The sequence below is a fragment of the Argopecten irradians genome, chromosome 13 (assembly GCF_041381155.1).
Source record: "Argopecten irradians isolate NY chromosome 13, Ai_NY, whole genome shotgun sequence".
NCBI classification, from domain to species: domain Eukaryota; kingdom Metazoa; phylum Mollusca; class Bivalvia; order Pectinida; family Pectinidae; genus Argopecten; species Argopecten irradians.
In genome coordinates this window covers 31,728,762-31,748,567 of record NC_091146.1, presented here as the reverse complement: position 1 = coordinate 31,748,567, position 19,806 = coordinate 31,728,762, and the positions used below count along the sequence as shown (strand labels likewise).

At 33.8% G+C, this 19,806-nt stretch overlaps 1 protein-coding gene and 1 long non-coding RNA gene across 2 annotated transcripts; one reads left to right on the top strand and one right to left on the bottom strand.

Annotated features, from left to right (window-relative positions):
• LOC138306203 (uncharacterized) lies at positions 1-3,512 on the top strand. Its single transcript, XR_011205802.1, has 3 exons — positions 1-135; positions 1,007-1,118; positions 1,483-3,512. It is a non-coding gene; the product is annotated as an uncharacterized lncRNA (long non-coding RNA).
• Positions 3,513-5,014: 1,502 nt separating this feature from the next.
• On the bottom strand, positions 5,015-19,593 carry LOC138305820 (angiopoietin-related protein 7-like). The gene is made up of 5 exons (XM_069246085.1): positions 19,434-19,593; positions 7,998-8,083; positions 6,379-6,475; positions 5,831-5,995; positions 5,015-5,271 (listed from the first exon to the last, which is right to left on the bottom strand). Exons 1-5 carry the CDS (start codon positions 19,591-19,593, stop codon positions 5,015-5,017), a joined length of 765 nt encoding a protein of 254 aa, XP_069102186.1.
• Positions 19,594-19,806: the final 213 nt, after the last annotated feature.

Sequence of the window (19,806 nt, the reverse complement as noted above, 5' to 3'; positions counted from 1 at the left end):
TTGAACATGCTACCTTTTGGGCCGACAAGTTTAACAGCTTATACCTGACTTTAAGACAGCGCCAAGGGGAGTTAACTCATTTCAAGAAAATACTAGACAGAGTTACCTTTCCATAAATGACCTGAGTATTTATTTGTGAGTATAATTTGTCTTTTTTTCTATAGATATTTATCCTATATACCTCTATGGTTCAATTATCAGTGTTATTAATTTCTTCGAGATGGATAGTCGAGTGAAATTCGAGTTATCTCCCTTTCATTGTCTGTAGGTCTCTGTGGTAAGCGGAGTGATTTAGCATTCAGATGGTGCAATTTTAGAGGTGAATTGTGTAATTCTTTCACTTCCTGATCTTGTCACTGACTAGTTTACATCAAGATGTGAGTGAAGGATAAGCTTTATTCTATTTTTCAAAATTATTTTCTTTTTAATAGCCACGATTCTTAAGTTCTGACCAGTTTTTCGGGTTCAAACGTTGCTCTAGATTTGATTTTATCTGTCCTTGGAATCTTTCAGAGGTTAATAATTCCCTTTTTCACATCAATTGATATACATTTGTAATTTAAGAATCATCTCATTCAGAAAATCAGGGCAAATTTGAAATTTTTGGGGCTGTTTTGTATCCGTATTTTATAAGCTGCACCATAATTTCTCTGTGTTATATCAGATATATTGTGACATAATATGTTATAATAATTTCTTTATGATATTGTTTTGATTACTAAGTTATATATCTATAGTATTGGGCCAGTTCTGGAACTTAACTTTGCTTAAATTTTCAGTTCTGGATATTTTTTTTTGCTAGATATTGCAAAAATGGGGGGTGGGGGTAAAGAATATGAGTTATCTCCCCCTGATCTTCAAGTTTAATTCAGTTGTTCATATAATCCTGTAGTACACTAACTATACTATAGTTATAAGTAAAAGTCAAAAGTCTAGATTAAAATTTCATTGAAATATTTAAATTTTTATTTCTAAACTGTTTTAATTTTCATAATTTTTCTTACAGGAATCCCCATCGTCGATACGAGTACATAGCTTGCAGTACTAGACCAACCCATGCAGAGAGCAAACTCCCATTTTAGAATCAGACCTTATGGACATGTAGCTTTCCAAAAATGGTAAATTTGAAAAATATGTAAAATGCTATAGGGACCGCAGAATCAAACCAAAAATAGATTCCTGGAAATCCCCTTTTGGGCACAAGATTTCATAGAGAGGTGAATGTTTCGGAGCCTGCTGATTGGGTATTCAGGGCGCATCAGTTTCAAATGTTTAATGTGTGGGTAGGGCACTACATGTAGATGTAAAATATGCAAAGAAATTTTAAAATTCTGTCAAGTGTGTGTCTGACAGGGGGAGGTAATCAATATTGGAATTTCATGAATATTTTGGTCAATTTTTGGTGCGGAATTCAACATAAGATGGAACCCCCCACATAAAAGTTTAGCAAGATGGTAGATCTTTATTTCTTTTTATTCACAGGTATGCCAGATGCCATTCTTCAAAATTAGTGACAGGTGACCAGACTTGAAAACTCCATTTAACCTGGACAGTGGCAAACGTTAATATATCGTATATAGCGAAATCATTTGGTTCTGCGGTCTCTATATGGTTTTTAGAGACCTACTCATTTGAGCTTTTTTCGTGTCTGATAGTGTCATCTCACTGAAGAGAAAAAAAAAGAAAATATTCCTCTTCCCATTGTCTGACATGGATTATTCTTTGATGTGGGCGCCTAGATCCCTTTGGGATCTCGTCAACTTGTCAACTTGATTATTTGTGACATGGATTCAGACTGGGGAATAAGCTGTTTAATGTAGCCGTGACACGCAGTACTGGGATCTTTAAAATCTTTAAACCTTGAAAACCAATACCAGAATTCTTCATGAATGTCTTTATTAAGTGGTGTCTTGTCCGAAAGTGTAAATTTTACAATACATGATAACTGCAAATTTATGATGTACACGAATAACGCTTATATCGAAAATATTTGAACACATATAATTGAATACAAAAGTTAGGTTATTATCATTATCTTTAAAATTACAGTTATTTGAATACACATAAAATATCGAATACAAAAGTAAGTTATTATCTCTATCTTTACAATTACGGTATAGGATCACAATGCTTACTGGAGACATAAATCTATATAATTCGATAAATACGAAACGAAATATGGAATATGTTCTTATAAATTGTGACAAAACATATATTCTGTCCTTGACTCAAAAAACAAATACTCCCTGATAAATAAATGATTTAAACTTAAACCCTTTTTCATGTTAAATGAAACATCTCAAACATTTCACGGAAATGAAGTTTCGGTGTATCAATTTAGAGAAAGGAGACGGATAACAATTTTCCGGAAAATATAAAAATAAGAGAGAACTATATAATACTAATAATATTAAACCGATGACGCACAAGAATATTTTGGATAATAATGAATTTCAACCTTCTTGAGAATCAAATGACGAACGAATAAATAAATAAAATTTATTTATTCCTATCAGGAAAAATACTTTAATATTTAGAATAATGAGAAAATCTAACTTTAAAGTAAAAATTAAAAACAACAAAAATCATCAAAAAAATTATCAAAAACTAGTAAAACTGATGCAAAGAACCGCACGGACACTAAATAAGTTGAACTTTCCTAATCAATCAAATATTACTTTACAAATTATGTATCTAAATTATCCAATGCAAATTACTTTTTTTTTAAATTTCCATAAGCGACATGCCGATTACTGGTTCGCACAAGTCCTAAAATTTTCTGTATTACCTAAAGCTAGCATAATGTAATTAAATGGGTCCGTAGACCCTTTAAATACAGTACAAACTAAAATAGTTCTTTCAAAAATATCGTTGCCGAGCATACCAGTGCGGCTTACAAAATACCCTAGAAACACTTTATAGTCTAATTTCCAAATAACGCAACTCTGAATATAATTTAATTTCTTAAAAGATAATGTGCATGACGAAAATCACTATAGTCTTTCGTTACTGTATCCCGATTATAAATATGGAGATCGCCATAGAGTTCACATGCATTGTAATTTGAATAAGAGGTTTTCAGATATTTGAATAAATGAAACATTCAAAGAATACTCAAAGGTCTATGTATTTCACGTCAACAATAAAAGATGGACCACAGATCTAGACTGTACGTGCTTCTTTCCTTACCTTTATATGCAAATGTGGAAATTATTATGTAGCCAAATATTAGTGAAAGTAAAACAACCGTCAGTGATTGTTGTAATATTCATTATTATTTTGTTCTTTATTCTTAATTTCACATAACTAGATAGAATGACTTATTATCAGGTCAGGTCAAAGAAAAGTGCAAAAATAATCATGTGTTACAATTCAACAGACAATAATATAAGGTACACTTACAGAATAGCTAACACACATACAATATACAATTCAACAGACAATAATATAAGGTACACTTACAGAATAGCTAACACACATACAATATACAATTCAACAGACAATAATATAAGGTCCACTTACAGAATGGCTAACACACATACAATATACAATTCAACAGATGATAATATAAGGACCACTTACAGAATGGCTAACACACATACAATATACAATTCAACTGATGATAATATAATGACCACTTACAGAATGGCTAACACACATACAATATACAATTCGACAGACTATAATATAAGGTCCACCTACAGAATGGCTAACACAAATACAATATACAATTCATTTTGTTGATTATTACCGTTACGATGGTTGTACAATCTTTTGTTTTCATGTCAAATACATATTTAATTGGATCTAATAAAAACTCTTTATTGTTAATTTAAAATCCGTCAACTTATGACGCAAAATCTTATCGAGGCGTGAACTAGAATTAGTCCGAACCTGCACTGCGTTTGTTTTCATACGTCAATGCGATTACGCTAATTTGAATGCAACTCCCTTCCCGTTGACTATATAGGGGCTTATGTAAATATACTGATCTGAACATCTAGAACGTAGATTTCTACAATTTCGGACTATAAAGACTAAACTATATTTGGTTGACACGGTCAAAACAATTGAACGTGACACGGTTAAAACGAAAAACACTAAGAATGTTCGCCTACTCTTAACGTTACAGAGATTAAAACCGTATCAAAATCATCGTAAGACAGAGATTACACCATCGCCCTTTCCAAAACCTTACGTTGAATAATTTCAACTTTGTGAATAAAATATGTAAGGTAAGTTGATCATAGGAGACAATAGCCTTCATTTTACGGAGACATTTAAAAACAAATCTTAAATTAAAGTACTGAAAGTACCGAGAATTGATGTGTCAAAATTTAGGTGCAACAATTCACCCCTGAAGACAAAATTTGGACTCATTTACTTCAAGAACAAGAACAGTCCTTTATGAAACCACAGGGGTGGGATCTTACTTTAGTTTCATCTAATTGATTGCATCTGGGTAAAAAATGTACGGTACTTTGCCCTTTATGGAATGATGTACTGATTGCACAGATACCAAAACAAAACAGATTTGTTTCATAATATTATATATTTTTGTGTTAATTATACACGATGAAACATCAATTAATTTCCAACTGATAAAATTTGTTTATGCTCTGCCGGCGGTGAAACATCAGGTTAAGCGTTTCATCCTTGTAGAGTATCCAAATATCTTCTTTTATTCTCTATCGTCGGGAGAGCATCTTTAAGTTTTGTTTTTATGTACAGTGTAGCGCTTTAAATTCGAGAAGTCAATATTTGCCAGTTTTCTAGACGGGGTATATTCGTGGAAGTTAACAATTCGCGCTTAACCGATTTCTAGAGCTCAGTGAACTTATGTTCCAAAGAACATCATTGAGTTTCTGATTATTTCACAGATGTTCAAAAATCGCAGATTTCAGTGAAAACGCGAATGAAGCAAAATTAAGCCAAACAAAAAGTGTTTTTTTCGTGTGCATTTAATCAATTAATGTCCTCTTATATCCATCTAAAATTTCATCAGGAAACCAAATTATGGTTTCCGAATCATCATGGTGCATTTTTTCAGTGGTGCCCCAACGTCGGACCGAGGGAAGTCCCTCCAAAACATGGATGTGACATCCGTATCCCCGACGTCAACAGCATAAATGCCGTTAAGGTTACTATAGAGACAATCGTAGTACCACCAGGCGCCTCTGTAGGTCGACGCACAGTTTTCATGATTGTTGACGTCGTTATCCCTGTCGCGTGTTGTGAAGTCGTAACCGTCATGTGATCCCAATGCGTTAGCTAAACAATGAAAAACAAAGCTTAAGACATACTATGATCGGTATTATTAGCTCTCACCTCTATCTCGTAGGGAAAGAGTTGTAAAAATATATTAAATTGACAAAAAGATTAGACACCGGTTATTCAAAACATGATAAGCTTAATATAGTGAAATTTTCGTTTTTCATTTTCTGCAACATTTACATCTACAGAGCAGAGCTTTCATATGAGTTTTGTACATGGTAGGGTTTATGAAAGTAAGGTAAAGAGAGGTAACTCTCTTGTAAATAAAAGTATCATTTTTATTCTGCTTTATGAAGAAGTATTCTTGCTTACTTTATAATGCTACCTCCCACCTAAAGCAAACTGCCAAAAATCATGAGTAGAACACTCCTTTCCTTATCACAGTTCATCATAACCTTCCATAACTCAAAACAGTTGTTTTATTTTATAAACTGTGTTTAAAGGTATTTTCCTAACTGGCTTTTCCTTACGTAATTTGGGTCGCGTTGCCAAGCACTTAGGGTGCCGATAGGTTACTACGAACCCCCAACTGAAACATGGCAATTAATACACTTACTTGAAATGGTACCGGAGAATCCCGAGACGGACAATCTGTAATTCTGAGCCTCATTAGCTATCTGGAAAGACGAGTATTGGGCATATCCTTTAGTTCCGTCCCATCCCTCCAGTACAACTCGTAGGACCATCGGGTTGCTCGTCAGCAGGTGGATGTTGTCATTTCCTGTGGTCGAGTGAAATAAAGAACATTTTCATCGCATTGTTTTCTTAAATCCACTTTTCAGATAATCACAGCGGACATGTCCGAATATGACCGGATGTGACCGAATATGACCGGATGTGACCGAATATGACAGGATGTGACCGAATATGACCGGATGTGACCGAATATGACCGGATGTGACCGAATATGACCCGATGTGACCGAATATGACCGGATGTGACCGAATATGACCCGATGTGACCGAATATGACCCGATGTGACCGAATATGACCGGATGTGACCGAATATGACAGGATGTGACCGAATATGACCGAATCTGACGTAAACATAATAATGTTACCATGTTAATAATGTTACCATGTTAATAATGTTACAAGAATTACCAAGCCAGAAGTTTCCATGGAGATTACCAAATCCATTTTTGTAGTTAGCCCAGTGCCGATAGAAATTCACGTTTGGACTTGTTCGTCTCTGTATCACCTTGGTAGAATTGAAAAGGCATTTAAAGGTACAAGATAATAGTAAAATAAAGTATAATGGACACTATGTTAGATAATAATACATGAGAATTTGTTATAGTAAAAACGGTCCTAAATGGACCATGGTGAACTTGTTGTATATCTGCATACTCACCATCTATTAGTCACATACCTAAATGGTACATGATAAACTTGTTGTATATCTGCATACTCACCATCTATTAGTCACATACCTAAATGGTACATGATAAACTTGTTGTATATCTGCATACTCACCATCTATTAGTCACATACCTAAATGGTACATGATAAACTTGTTGTATATCTGCATACTCACCATCTATTAGTCACATACCTAAATGGACATGTAAACTTGTTGTATATCTGCATACTCACCATCTATTAGTCACATACCTAAATGGTACATGATAAACTTGTTGTATATCTGCATACTCACCATCTATTAGTCACATACCTAAATGGTACATGATAAACTTGTTGTATATCTGCATACTCACCATCTATTAGTCACATACCTAAATGGTACATGATAAACTTGTTGTATATCTGCATACTCACCATCTATTAGTCACATACCTAAATGGTACATGATAAACTTGTTGTATATCTGCATACTCACCATCTATTAGTCACATACCTAAATGGTACATGATAAACTTGTTGTATATCTGCATACTCACCATCTATTAGTCACATACCTAAATGGTACATGATAAACTTGTTGTATATCTGCATGTACTCACCATCTATTAGTCACATACCTAAATGGACATGAAATTGTTGTATATCTGCATACTCACCATCTATTAGTCACATACCTAAATGGTACATGATAAACTTGTTGTATATCTGCATACTCACCATCTATTAGTCACATACCTAAATGGTACATGATAAACTTGTTGTATATCTGCATACTCACCATCTATTAGTCACATACCTAAATGGTACATGATAACTGGTGCTTGTTACTAATGTACATGATAACTTGTCTGATTCATACTCACCATCTATTAGTCACATACCTAAATGGACCATGGTGAAAACTTGTTGTATATCTGCATACTCACCATCTATTAGTAGTCACATACCTAAATGGTACATGATAAACTTGTTGTATATCTGCATACTCACCATCTATTAGTCACATACCTAAATGGTACATGATAAACTTGTTGTATATCTGCATACTCACCATCTATTAGTCACATACCTAAATGGTACATGATAAACTTGTTGTATATCTGCATACTCACCATCTATTAGTCACATACCTAAATGGACCATGGTGAACTTGTTGTATATCTGCATACTCACCATCTATTAGTCACAGACCTGAATGGCCCGTGATGATTACGTTTTCCCCAACATAACATTTTCCTGATTATAGAAGTTAATTATTAAATAAGATATTAAAAAAATTCATGCTTCATTGCTTTCGATGTAATGTGCGTTATCTTGATGTTGGCTTTATCAGTTAAATATTAATTTGCTGTACTCACAATCCACGGGCCATTTTCTGTATCCATATCGAGGTAAGCTTGGATAGTCGGTCCGCCTGTTATAGTATAGTCGTAAACGCCGGAGGCTACAATGTATAACACGTTCCATATATTAGGTGTGGCATTTACAGCGGCACAAAAATCATATTTTTTTTCTTTAATGCATGACAACAATATTGTTTTGATGTAATATGAATGACAGTTATCTTTACGTTCTCACATATAACGTATTAGTACGTGCTCACGTAACAAGTTTGATGTGAGCACGTAAAAAAATATCCACCCTACATACAATAAAGTGTTGTTCGTTTTACACAAAAATACTTTTCATCGTATAACAAAACAAGTAAGTTTCGTCTTACAAAAATAAAAATACTTTTTACCCTACATCAAAACAAATATGCTTCGTCTTACATAAAAAAAATATATATATATTTTTACCCAATTTTAAAAACATGTTTATTCCATTTAAGGATTGAATCATGGTTTGGTCGATTTCATGGTGTGATGAATTGAGTTGCTCTTGAAACAAATTGAATGAACTGCGAAGTTGAATTTGTTTCAAGAACAACTCAATTCATCACCCCATGAAATCGACCAAACCAAAATTCAATCCTTATATTTCAATTCAATCGTATTAGTCTATAGATATTTTTTAATTGCGAGTTTCTGGGCTTGTGCAAGTCTATATGTACAACGAGAGTCGTAAGAAAATAGTGCGTCATTGTAATACAGCTAATTATGAATAAATAGCGCAAATATTACAATTTGTCTTACATTTAATTAGAAAGAACTTTAATATCAATGTAATCCAGATGAAACAGAAAACATTTCCAATATATTTAGAAGTGATTGCAAAAATGGTACGCCGAAGATGCAGAAGAATAATGTCTAGACTTGTGATACGGTTGTCTCCCGCTCCGATTTAAAAGGGAGAGTCACCGTAACGTGATGGGAACAGAAAGGTTCTAGTGGTTTATGTAGCCTTTAGCCTTGATACAAGTTAAACAACTGATTAAAGGTAAATCAACACTCATTGACTTTTATATAGTATTTCTTATCGCCGTTTAGGCTTCGTCATTTGTTTGTAACTGAGACGTTCTAACGTAGTTTCGACACACGTCACACAGGTAGGCTACATGGCACATTTTATTTTGCTTCGGTTGGCAATGTTGCTGACTCGAACGAAACACAAGAGTCACGGAGCAAGTAAAACGAGAGTTCATAAAAATGCTTTTAAAATTGTAGAAATCTGTCCGTAATATTTGCATTTTTTTTAAAACCACCGCTGTTTAGATCTAAGCTTATGCCTAGGCCTAGTAGGCAGCTTCTTAGGCTTCTAAGTAGGTTTAGATGAAATAATTTCTTACGCGAAAACCGATGGTAAGATACCCAAGTTCATACCCAAGTTCATGAGCAAATGAAACCGGATTTTTTTATGTAGTTTCATTGAGTCTAACTTCAGTGAAAATTGAAATATATTAAACAATAATTGCGGAACATAAGTGACCTGGTTTTCTGTAATGTATGACATATCATTGTTGATGTATAGTAAAAAAATAGTCTTCTTTTATTACTCTGTTGTACTCTTCTATTGTGTACTAGACATTTATAATATTAAGCGTGAACGTACTACGCGCGCGGACTCGGACACGTACTAGGCGATTTCTGGAGGTCGTCTCAAAATAGAATATGTAAAACAAATGTACAATAGGAAAATGTATATTGAGATCATATACATGTACATTAAATACAAACAATCGAATATTCACCCCGAAAAAACGATATCAAAATTGATTTAAAGAACATTTGAGTCTTCACAATGCCAGAGATTTAGATACTACATCACGAGTATACTACCTATCTACCTTTAGCTGTTATTGGCATTTAACAGACATCCACACTACACTGCTACACGTACAGTAGGGCCATACTTGCGAGTTCAAACGGTAATAATCACTTGTACTGAGCGAGCCATTCAAATCTACGATATAGCAATGGTGACGATAGTTACTGTTATGTTTTACGAAAACAGTTCCTTTCGCCTGAAAGCAATAGCTGCACAAATGTCGACAGTTTGTTGAATTGTGTCACTAGAATGGCATAAAAGTGTGTCTGTGGATCTATACCGTTTGATCTTTTTTTGATAATTTTTTTTCTTTTTTTTTCTTTTTGCATAATTACATTACAACACAATGTACACAGTCACATAAAACAATATACAGGTACACATATATATGTATTCACAATCACATATCACTCGCGAGCACACATAAAAACACACATACACACACCCACACATCCTCACACCCACACACTCCCACCCACACACTCACCCTTACACACACCCACATTCGTGCAAGAATGTACACACAAATATTTCATTTTAAGGGAAAATTTTAGAATTGAATTTTATAATTGTTATAAATAGCACAATATTAATATCAAGTGTATTGTTGTACTAGTTTAAAATACGTATTTGAACAGGCAATGTATTTTCAATCACAACTTACAAAATCAGTTATCCAGTAATAAAAAGATTATAATGATTTATCTTGAAATATCTTATATATTTTACTCAAATGACTTGGTAAATATCTAATGAAAAACACATTTCTAATATCAAATGTACATGTATCATTGTACTCTCACACATATTCTCTGCCTCAAGCGCATACACCCACACACAGTAATCACGGATGTGCATAATGATATATTACATTTACATGATACGCGAAAAAACATAAACATTTTTGTTGCCATTTATTTTTTTAAATAATACAGGACTAAGTTATGGATAAGAAACTATGATTGAGTAATACAGAGTATTGTAGTTGGTTTCTTAATAAAATAAAGAAAATCAAATGGTTGGACCAGCATAAGTGATTGATTTTATTTCAGAGAAATCATTAGCTGAAAATATTTTGCCAATTTTCCCACAGTTTGTTAAATTTGTCAATAGTCATGTTTTTCTGGGCTAATGTTTTTTCAATATTAAATCTATACAAAAGGAAGTTTTTTTTATTTCATTTAACGTTATTTTATCATTTTTCCTGGATGAGCAATAAATAGAGTACTTTGTGTGGAGGATTATGAAATTGAGAGGATAAGAAGTTTGCAAATTTTCACTTTTACCAAAAAGAATAGAAGTTAAATTTAATTGAATAGTTTTATTTATTTTATTTTGTATCCACTCTATAAGCATCTGCCAAATCCTTTTAATTTCATCACACTCCCAAAATAGATGTTGAATACTTTCAATTTCAGTTTTGCATATATTACATTTATTACAGTTTTTTATTCCTATGTTTTTTAGATAAGTGTTTACAGGCAAAATTCTATGTTGTAGTCTGTATTGGAACCATTGTATTGTAGTGTCTTTTGACAGTTTAAAGGTATTTTCATAAACTTGCTTCCAATTTTCAATATCAATATTTAAGTTTGAAGTCCATTTCAATTCAGCTGTATTTGTATTTTGTACGGAATTTATAAGTGAATTGTACATGTCTTTACATCCTTTCTTATTTTTTATCAGAATATTTATATGATTTGGAATAAAAGGTCTAGTTATATCAAATTTTTTTCCCTTTTCTATTTGGTTCGATCTTAGCGCAGTTTTGATTGATTCGCAAATTCCTCTATAGAACAAAAAATTGGAAGATTCTAAATTAAATTTTTGTTTGAAGCTTTCAAAATTCAAAAACATTTGATTTGAATCCATAAAGTCTGATATAAATTTTATACCTTTTTCGTACCATTCTTTATTGAAAAAGGATACATTATCTATTTTAAGAAGAGGATTATACCATACAGGAGATTTTATAAATTCTTCAAGTGTTGTGATGAAGTCAGAATCAGATATGTTTGACCATGCTTGGAAAACATTTTCCCAAAATTTATTATTAGTTTTAACTTTTTTCAAAAAATCTGATCCCATATCTATAAACTTTGAAATTTTAAAATGTTATGTTTCAAATATACTTATCCATTCTTTTTCTTCAGCCACTATTAGTCTTCGTAGCCAAGTTGATTTTAAACTTATTATAAATTTCTGGAGGTCAATCATTTTTAAACCCCCGTCCTCATAATTTTTAATCAATGTATCCCGTTTTATTCGATCAATTGATGATTGCCAAACAAAGTGAAAGAAGTTTTTATTCAGCGTATTGATTTTATCTATATTTGGGTTAGGAATAAACATAAATAGGTGATTTAATTTAGGTAATAAAATGAATTTTATTACTACAATTCTTCCTATGGGTGTGAGCACCCTTTTTGACCATTGCACAATATTTTTATCTATTGTATTAATTGCCTTATCATAATTCATATTACTAATTTCATCTAAATTTATAGAAAAGTCAATACCTAATAAGGTGAATTTTGTTTTCCCCCACACTAGTTTCCATCTATGGTGGTAGACCGTTTGATCTTGGAGGACATGTAGCCAATTGCTGATGATGAACAATATGTCAGGTACTGTAAAACCGCGGTGAACTTTAACCGAACTACTATTTCGTCAATGGCAATTTATATTTTTTCTACGTCACCAATAATGAAATGAACCTGAAATGGACTTAAACTTGAATACAATACTTTGTTGATTATTTAGCAGGAGTATATACAGTTGTGTGATCGTACGATGTACCAAAAACAGCGTGCGCACACCGTGCAGACATCGTGCGTACATATTGCGGACACAGACCGGATATTGGTGCGATTCGTATCGCACACCGCACATTTTGAAAAATTTAGCTTTACAAAACCATTAGCTGGCGGAATGCCTTATCGTAATTAAATGACGTAAATAGAGAATCGAGTAATTTGTCAGATAATAATTCTTGTTTTATATCACATTATATATTACTTGCATTATATTAGTTATTGCTTTTTTTTACTACATACATGGTCGATGCTAAATGTTTAGAAGCTTTGGTTTGTTTATTTTTACGTCCTATTAACAGCCAGGGTCATGAAGCGCAGACGTACATTGTATGTAGGCATAACTGTACAGCACAGAAAAAAAGTTTGTCTACATGATATTATCGAAGTGGGGGAGGACTTCGTGTGAAAGATGGGCAGCCATCATGGGGGCACTCTCCCAGAGAAAATACGATCGATCACATGCACTGTTATAACATGAGGTACAATATTAACTGCAATGTATACAATCTGCAAATTCTGTATGGATTATAAAGCATATCATACATTGTAAGTCGGTCTCAATTTGATACTGACAAAATACAACGTAATGACTGAAGAATACCTGGATTAATTACTCAAACTTTATTTCATTATAATAAATGGATGCAGAGTCATGTTGTTTTAAATAACGTTTATTGCAAATACAAATAATGGAACCTTTCTTTTGAGACGATCCCCGGAAATCGCCTAGTACGCATCCGAGTCCGCGCGCGTGGTACGTTCACGCTTACTATTGGAAATGTCTATAACGCGCACAAGTAATACGTATCATGTAAACACATGCAAGAAAACAAAATTTACCATATATAAAAATAAATCATTTTGTATAAATGATGAAAGGCTTTATCATGCCGCAAATATGTATTAACCTTTTTTACTGAGTCCGCAAAAACAATTGATTAAGCATTCTATTTTCTGGGACCAGGGTGGCCGAGTGGTTAAGATGTTTTGACATATTACTACACCACCTCTGGGGTGGGAGTTCAAATCCCATGTGGGGCAGTTGTAAGAAACTGATCGCTGGTCGGTGTTTTTTCATCGAGTACTCCAGCTTTTCTAACAAATCTGGCACGTCATTTAAATGACCCTTTAAATGATCCTGGCTGTTAATCGGACGTTAAACTAAAACTTTTACGTTTATTTTTAAATGTCTCTATCGTGTATCACATATTCCGTATTTGTACATTACAGAGTTGTTTGCCCTTGTGGGTAGTTAATGATTGTGACTTCATGTGTTTGTGAGCGTAACGTTGATCGGAAAACGACGTGAATTTCTCTCGTAAAACAATGACGTCACTATAAATACCTAAACGCAAGGGAGGTGACTCTATCTGATACAAAGACGGCGTATGACACACAAGACACTACATACATGGGAGGCCGTCCTTGTATGGCCCTGGCTGTTAATAGGACGTTATACATGGGAGGCCGTCCTTGTATGGCCCTGGCTGTTAATATGACGTTAATATAATCAATCAATCAATCAACCAACCAAACCTAATCACTGTTTTCGTCAGTACCTGTGAGGAAGGCTATATACAGTAGCTATGTCGTCACACATTAAAGAAAACTAAAAAAAAAAGAATAAAAAAAAAGAAAAAAACAAAAACAAAAAAAAAAAAAACACAAAAAAAAAAAAAAACGAAAAAGGATCCTTACTAAATAATTGATTTCTTGTTGAGACCCTAGAGGCGAAAAACCTTAATCACATCTTTGAAACGGCTTATAATTTTTTAACATAGAAAACATAGAAATCAATAATAATAAATAATATGTGGTTGAGCTATACAAAATATAACCTTAACCTATACGTGCCTGGGTTAATAATTCACAATTTCGATTGGCCAAGGACAGCTATTTTTAGATAATTGCTAAGAAAGCATTATGCAGACGGTTAACTTATTTATTTGAAATCGGGTGTAAAATAAATTCTAAACAGCATTTATTGAAATATGAATCTTACTGGAAAACAGCGTAATTACAATCCCTGTCCGAAATATCGCCTAATTTGTCCACCACTTATGAATATTTCAATGTTTGTATGTGTACCATTCTAGCTATTTATGACACGATCTTAACATCAAGTTTCTTGTAAATCAAAATTTAATCAATTTGAACCGAATGAATCAATTCATCTTGTGAAAGGCCCACTATCTTTCCGAAACAAAAAAAAAAGTTTCTTGTAGATAGACATACAGACAGAGATACAGACAGACGTACATTTTTTATTTCCTCTTTTTACAAGAGATTATGTCATTCAAACAATATATTTCAATTAACAGTATACAGTACATTTATTTACATGATAAATAATACATTAAGACACAGAGAAGCCAAGAATTGTGTTCATCTTCTTTAGCATTTCCTGGATATTTACAGACATTTTCACCATTGGAATTTCCCATCCATGCGGTTGCACACAGGAACGATCTCCCATTAAGAAGTTGCGTTTGTTTGTGTCATCTAAATTTGTAATCAAAATATAAGAGGAAACTTCTATAGCGTTCACTACTCCATCCATCATACGTAAAATCTACTAGATTTCATATAATACATTCTACCACTGGAGATTCGTGTCGCTGTTTTGCCGTCTGGCGCATTTATCTCATCAACTAATGCGTAGTAATTAGGACGACGGCGGGAAACATAAGACGACCCGCGTTATAACGATTAACATTAAAGTCATTATAATTGAATTATTCAGAAAATAAAGAGAAATGTAGTATTAAGGAAAAGCTAATAATGTTTTTGACTTTACGAAATTAACAATCTGGTTTTACTTTCCATTTTAAAAATCAAAAGCCGTTTTGGAAATGTAAGGGCCTTTAACGATATGACACTTACGTCGTGGCTTTGAGAAGAACTTTGTTGAACTGTATGAAGCAGCTGGCGTTTCCAGTATTGGTTTAGAGTAGGTGTTACAGGTTCTGGAGTTCTCCGTGTAAGAGAAAGATTTGCATCCGTTTTCAGTCATGCAGTATTTTGCGCACTTTGTCAGGCTTCGCATTTCCATGTTTGAAGTGAGATTGTGTGAACTGATATCCGAAAGGTCAACTCGGTGAATTCTGCTGAATTGGTCATTTTCACAAAGACCCTCCCCGCCGGAAGGGAAGACTACTGCTAAAAGTAAGATAACCAATTTAAATTTCATTTTTTTTCTGTATGTTCAACATAAATTGATTAAAGGCACGTTTGAATTGTTTCTGTGCGTTGAAGTCAAAACGAATTTTGAACCTTATCTTCACGTACTACACCACAAACGAACATCTAGACACCTACTAAGTGACGACAGCAAAAAAGAAAGGGGCTTATAAGCTCGATGGGCTTATTTACTTGCGATAAATAATACAATAGTCACTGTCACCAAGACGACATCTCATTAGCGTTATATTAGGGAAACATAAACATATAAAACCTAATTTATTATGCACTGGCCACTTTAAAGTTATAACCGGTACATGATATTTTTATTATTTATTACTTTATCTGGCGAGAAGAGTCGGTAAGTGTATGTTATGGTACGACGTCTATTTTTTATCCGTCCTCCGCCAACACTGCATTTTAAAAAACTACTTGTCTTAAACAATTTGACGGATTGTAACGAAATGTGGTATGAAACACCGCTTTTAGGGCAAGGAAAACCAATTTCGTATGAGGAAGACGGAGGGGAGGGACCCAAAATGATATTTTGTCAAATCTTCAAAATCCTTCTGTTGTAGGATTGAAATGGTTTGGTTCCTATTTGTAATCTCTCACACTACACGCGTGTGCAATCTCTCATATCACACGCGTGTGCAATCTCCCACATTACACGCTTGTGCAATATCTTATGCCACACGCGTGTGCGATCTCACACTACACATGTGTGCAATCTCTCATGCCACATGCGTGTGTAATCTCTCATGCCACTCGCGTGTGCAATCTATAACACCACACGCGTGTGCAATCTCTCACAACACACGTGTGTGCAATCTCTCACACCACTTAAGTGCTTTTAATTGATATTGGCATTTTGATTACCTTTTCTTGCAAATGAAATAAGCATTATTTCAGTACAAGAAACATCGTTCCATTTAAAATCGCGATGGCCCTGCATCTGTAGATAGTCTTCTTTCTTGTTGAGATCATTGGGTTCCCTGTCTTGCCATTTGGTGAACACAAGCTTTTTCCCGGTCTTTTCCCATACCCATTGATCACTTGTACGATTTAATTGTCTACCGAGATACAAAATAAAATAGTTTTTAATGTTTCGAAAGAACGGATGCATTGGACAGGTAATGGAAGATGTATGGCAAAGAAAAACTAAAGATAGGAAAATGAATATATGAAAAGACAATAAATATTTTACGGAAAATCCTGTGACAAAACTGTTATGTAGTTTCGTATTGCGACACATGTTAATTTCTTTCATCTGAAGGGTTACATTATATTTACTCAGCCATACATAGTACACAAGTCAAGTGACCTTCCAAGGGAAGCTCAAAATAAGGTCGCATAAGAAAGGTCGTCACTTAAGACAAGGTTAATAATGAAAATAATTACGTACCAGATGGTCAATCGTATGACACTTACTTCGACCGCTTTTCTGTAATTCCGCCTTAATGAATCTTCCTTTTCAGTTATGACGTCATCAACAAACGCATTACTACTTTTACACCGGGCTTATATTGAAAGGTTTCAGTTTTGTAATACCAAAGTGTATGATAAAGTGTAGGTTAAATTTCGACGAACGCTCTTTTATCTCGTACGGGTTAACAGTCCATGGTCGAGTGGTCCAGGGATATCGATAGTTGAAATAAAACTGCTTTCAACCGTGTTGCTGTGGAGGCTACTTAATTTTAACGATTTTCAATTCAAAACAAATTAGCAAAATTGAAAATTCTTCAGATCAAAAAATTGTGTAGAAGTTTTACAGTATACGATAGTCCTATAGTACTCTGAGCAACGAGAATAAAATGCAACAATAGGGTAGTTGTACATACTCATTGTAGATCGATGGATATTATCCGAAACTTCTTCTTATAATGACAATTAATTTAGAATGTTACATACAACTTAAATAAACAAAAAGAGAAAGCTAAATAATAATTAATACCATTCAGAATTGTAACTGTAGTGACACATTGATGTCTATGGCAAACAACATTGGTAGAATGTAAGTAAATACATTTATTGCCCTGACGGTAGGGAGACATGACGATTTGTTTAACCAAGACATGTCATACTATGAGCTATTCTAATATGGCCTGCCACAGGTAAACAAGTTGTCAGGGCAATACAAGGTTTATAATACCGAACAAATAAAGTCTTTGTTCCACATCGCTCCACAATACAAGACTAGCTATTGAATATATTTGTCCGAACACTGTAATTTTACAATTATTGTTAAATAGGAAGTTAGACATACAATAATTTTTAAGATAAAGCCATGTTACTGTTAACCACTACAATTGATCTTAATTGAATTTCCCTGCCCTTCTTATACGAATTGGTTTTTGATAATGCGTACCTTGAAATTATATGCGCCAGACCTGGGCGAGAATTCTGACATGTTATATTTTGTTCAGAAGCTAGATTGCTCTGTATTTCGTCATATTATCAATTTTAACCTGTTAGCCTATTTAATGTTTAGATTAAGTGAAGGTTGAAAGCACGGAGCTCATTTTCGTGTAGTAAACACACTGTTATTTTTATCTCTGCGTTCCGTAATAATTTTAGGAACAAGGTCATTTAACTTTTCCGGTTTCTATAGTCATCGTAATCATATGTTTCTTCTTACATTAGTGGCTTTCAATATTTTTGATAAGCATATTTATGGTGTTTTTGTATTGTTTTTAAATTATTTATGATAAGTAAATATTAGCCAATATACTCCACAATAACTTTTGACCTAAATATAAACATGACTAGACATTCTGTATAACAGCTAGGCTTACATACAATTCTAATTCTCTTCAATATTTCACAACGTGCACTTTCATAAAATACAAATTTTATTTATCTTCGATTGAAAACCACTCTCATAAATATGTTTGATGCCGGAGAGCAATACAACGTTATCGACATGAATGGTTCGTCAGAAAATGTGACTAGTACATGTGCCTATTTCTGACTATGGGATGACTCGAATACTCCTTATTTCTCAACCTTTCATTCTGGTCCCCAAAAGTTCGAGTTAAAGAAGTTTTGTTGTATAATACAATGCCGGTAAGAAACGCGTTACCAAGACAACCTGATCATAAATATAGTTACCATTTCGCCTCATAATACAGAACTCTTGGTGATGAATAGTGTGAATGTAAAGCAGATGCAAACGCATTGTTTGCATTAACATTAAACTCCACACCTGAAGACACATGTGGACTCTTTCCCTTTCAAAGGCTGGCACAGGTTATCGTGAATTTTCAGGAATGAATGAATTAACACTTACCCGGGCATCTTCATAAGTAGCGTGTGTTTGTAAAATCTTGTAGCAGTAGCCATGATGATATTTCCAGGATGTTCCGCATAGATATGGAATTAAATATATTGAATTTTAATCTAGCCTGTATTTAAAAATAATATACGCAAGAAAAAATTGTGATATTCAGTTGATGGGATAATGTGGATCAAATTGAATTCATCAAGAAAAAAAAGAAAAGAAAATTATGGTCTAGTACTTGTTTAATGTTTCCCCTGCTGGGTTCCCCAATATTGAGACAATTCAAAAGCTGAGATATAATATCACGTTACCTTCCAACAAAGCATGCAACTCCTTGACCTGTCTTAGTTTCCTTGATCTCGTCAAATCTCGTCGTTTGTGGGATTGAGCCTCGTTCTCAAGGTAACGCCGAATTAACGGCAAGGCTTCTTTTAATGCCTCATCAGTCAGCACCGAAGTGTATTGATCCATGTCCTGTCCTGGAAATATCTACTGTGTGTAACACGTATTGATTAGGATAAGTATTAGAGCGAAACTCTGTATCCGCTTCATTTGGCGTTTGTTGTAAATATCCATTGAGTTAACGAGACTTATTTCTTTCTGTTCTTATCAGTGTAGGACAGCACCGCTAATAAAACTTTATATGAATGTATATGTTTTCATGTATTTCAGCTCCGGATTATG

Excerpts from the sequence above, each read along its gene's own strand:
- LOC138305820 (XM_069246085.1), bottom strand. The coding sequence starts at position 19,593 with ATGGATCAATACACTTCGGTGCTGACTGATGAGGCATTAAAAGAAGCC. Across the intron at positions 5,996-6,378 it reads CCATGGAAACTTCTGGCTTG|GAAATGACAACATCCACCTG; the intron begins GTAATTCTTGTA and ends ACTCGACCACAG. Across the intron at positions 5,272-5,830 it reads ATTCTCCGGTACCATTTCAA|CTAACGCATTGGGATCACAT; the intron begins GTAAGTGTATTA and ends TTCATTGTTTAG.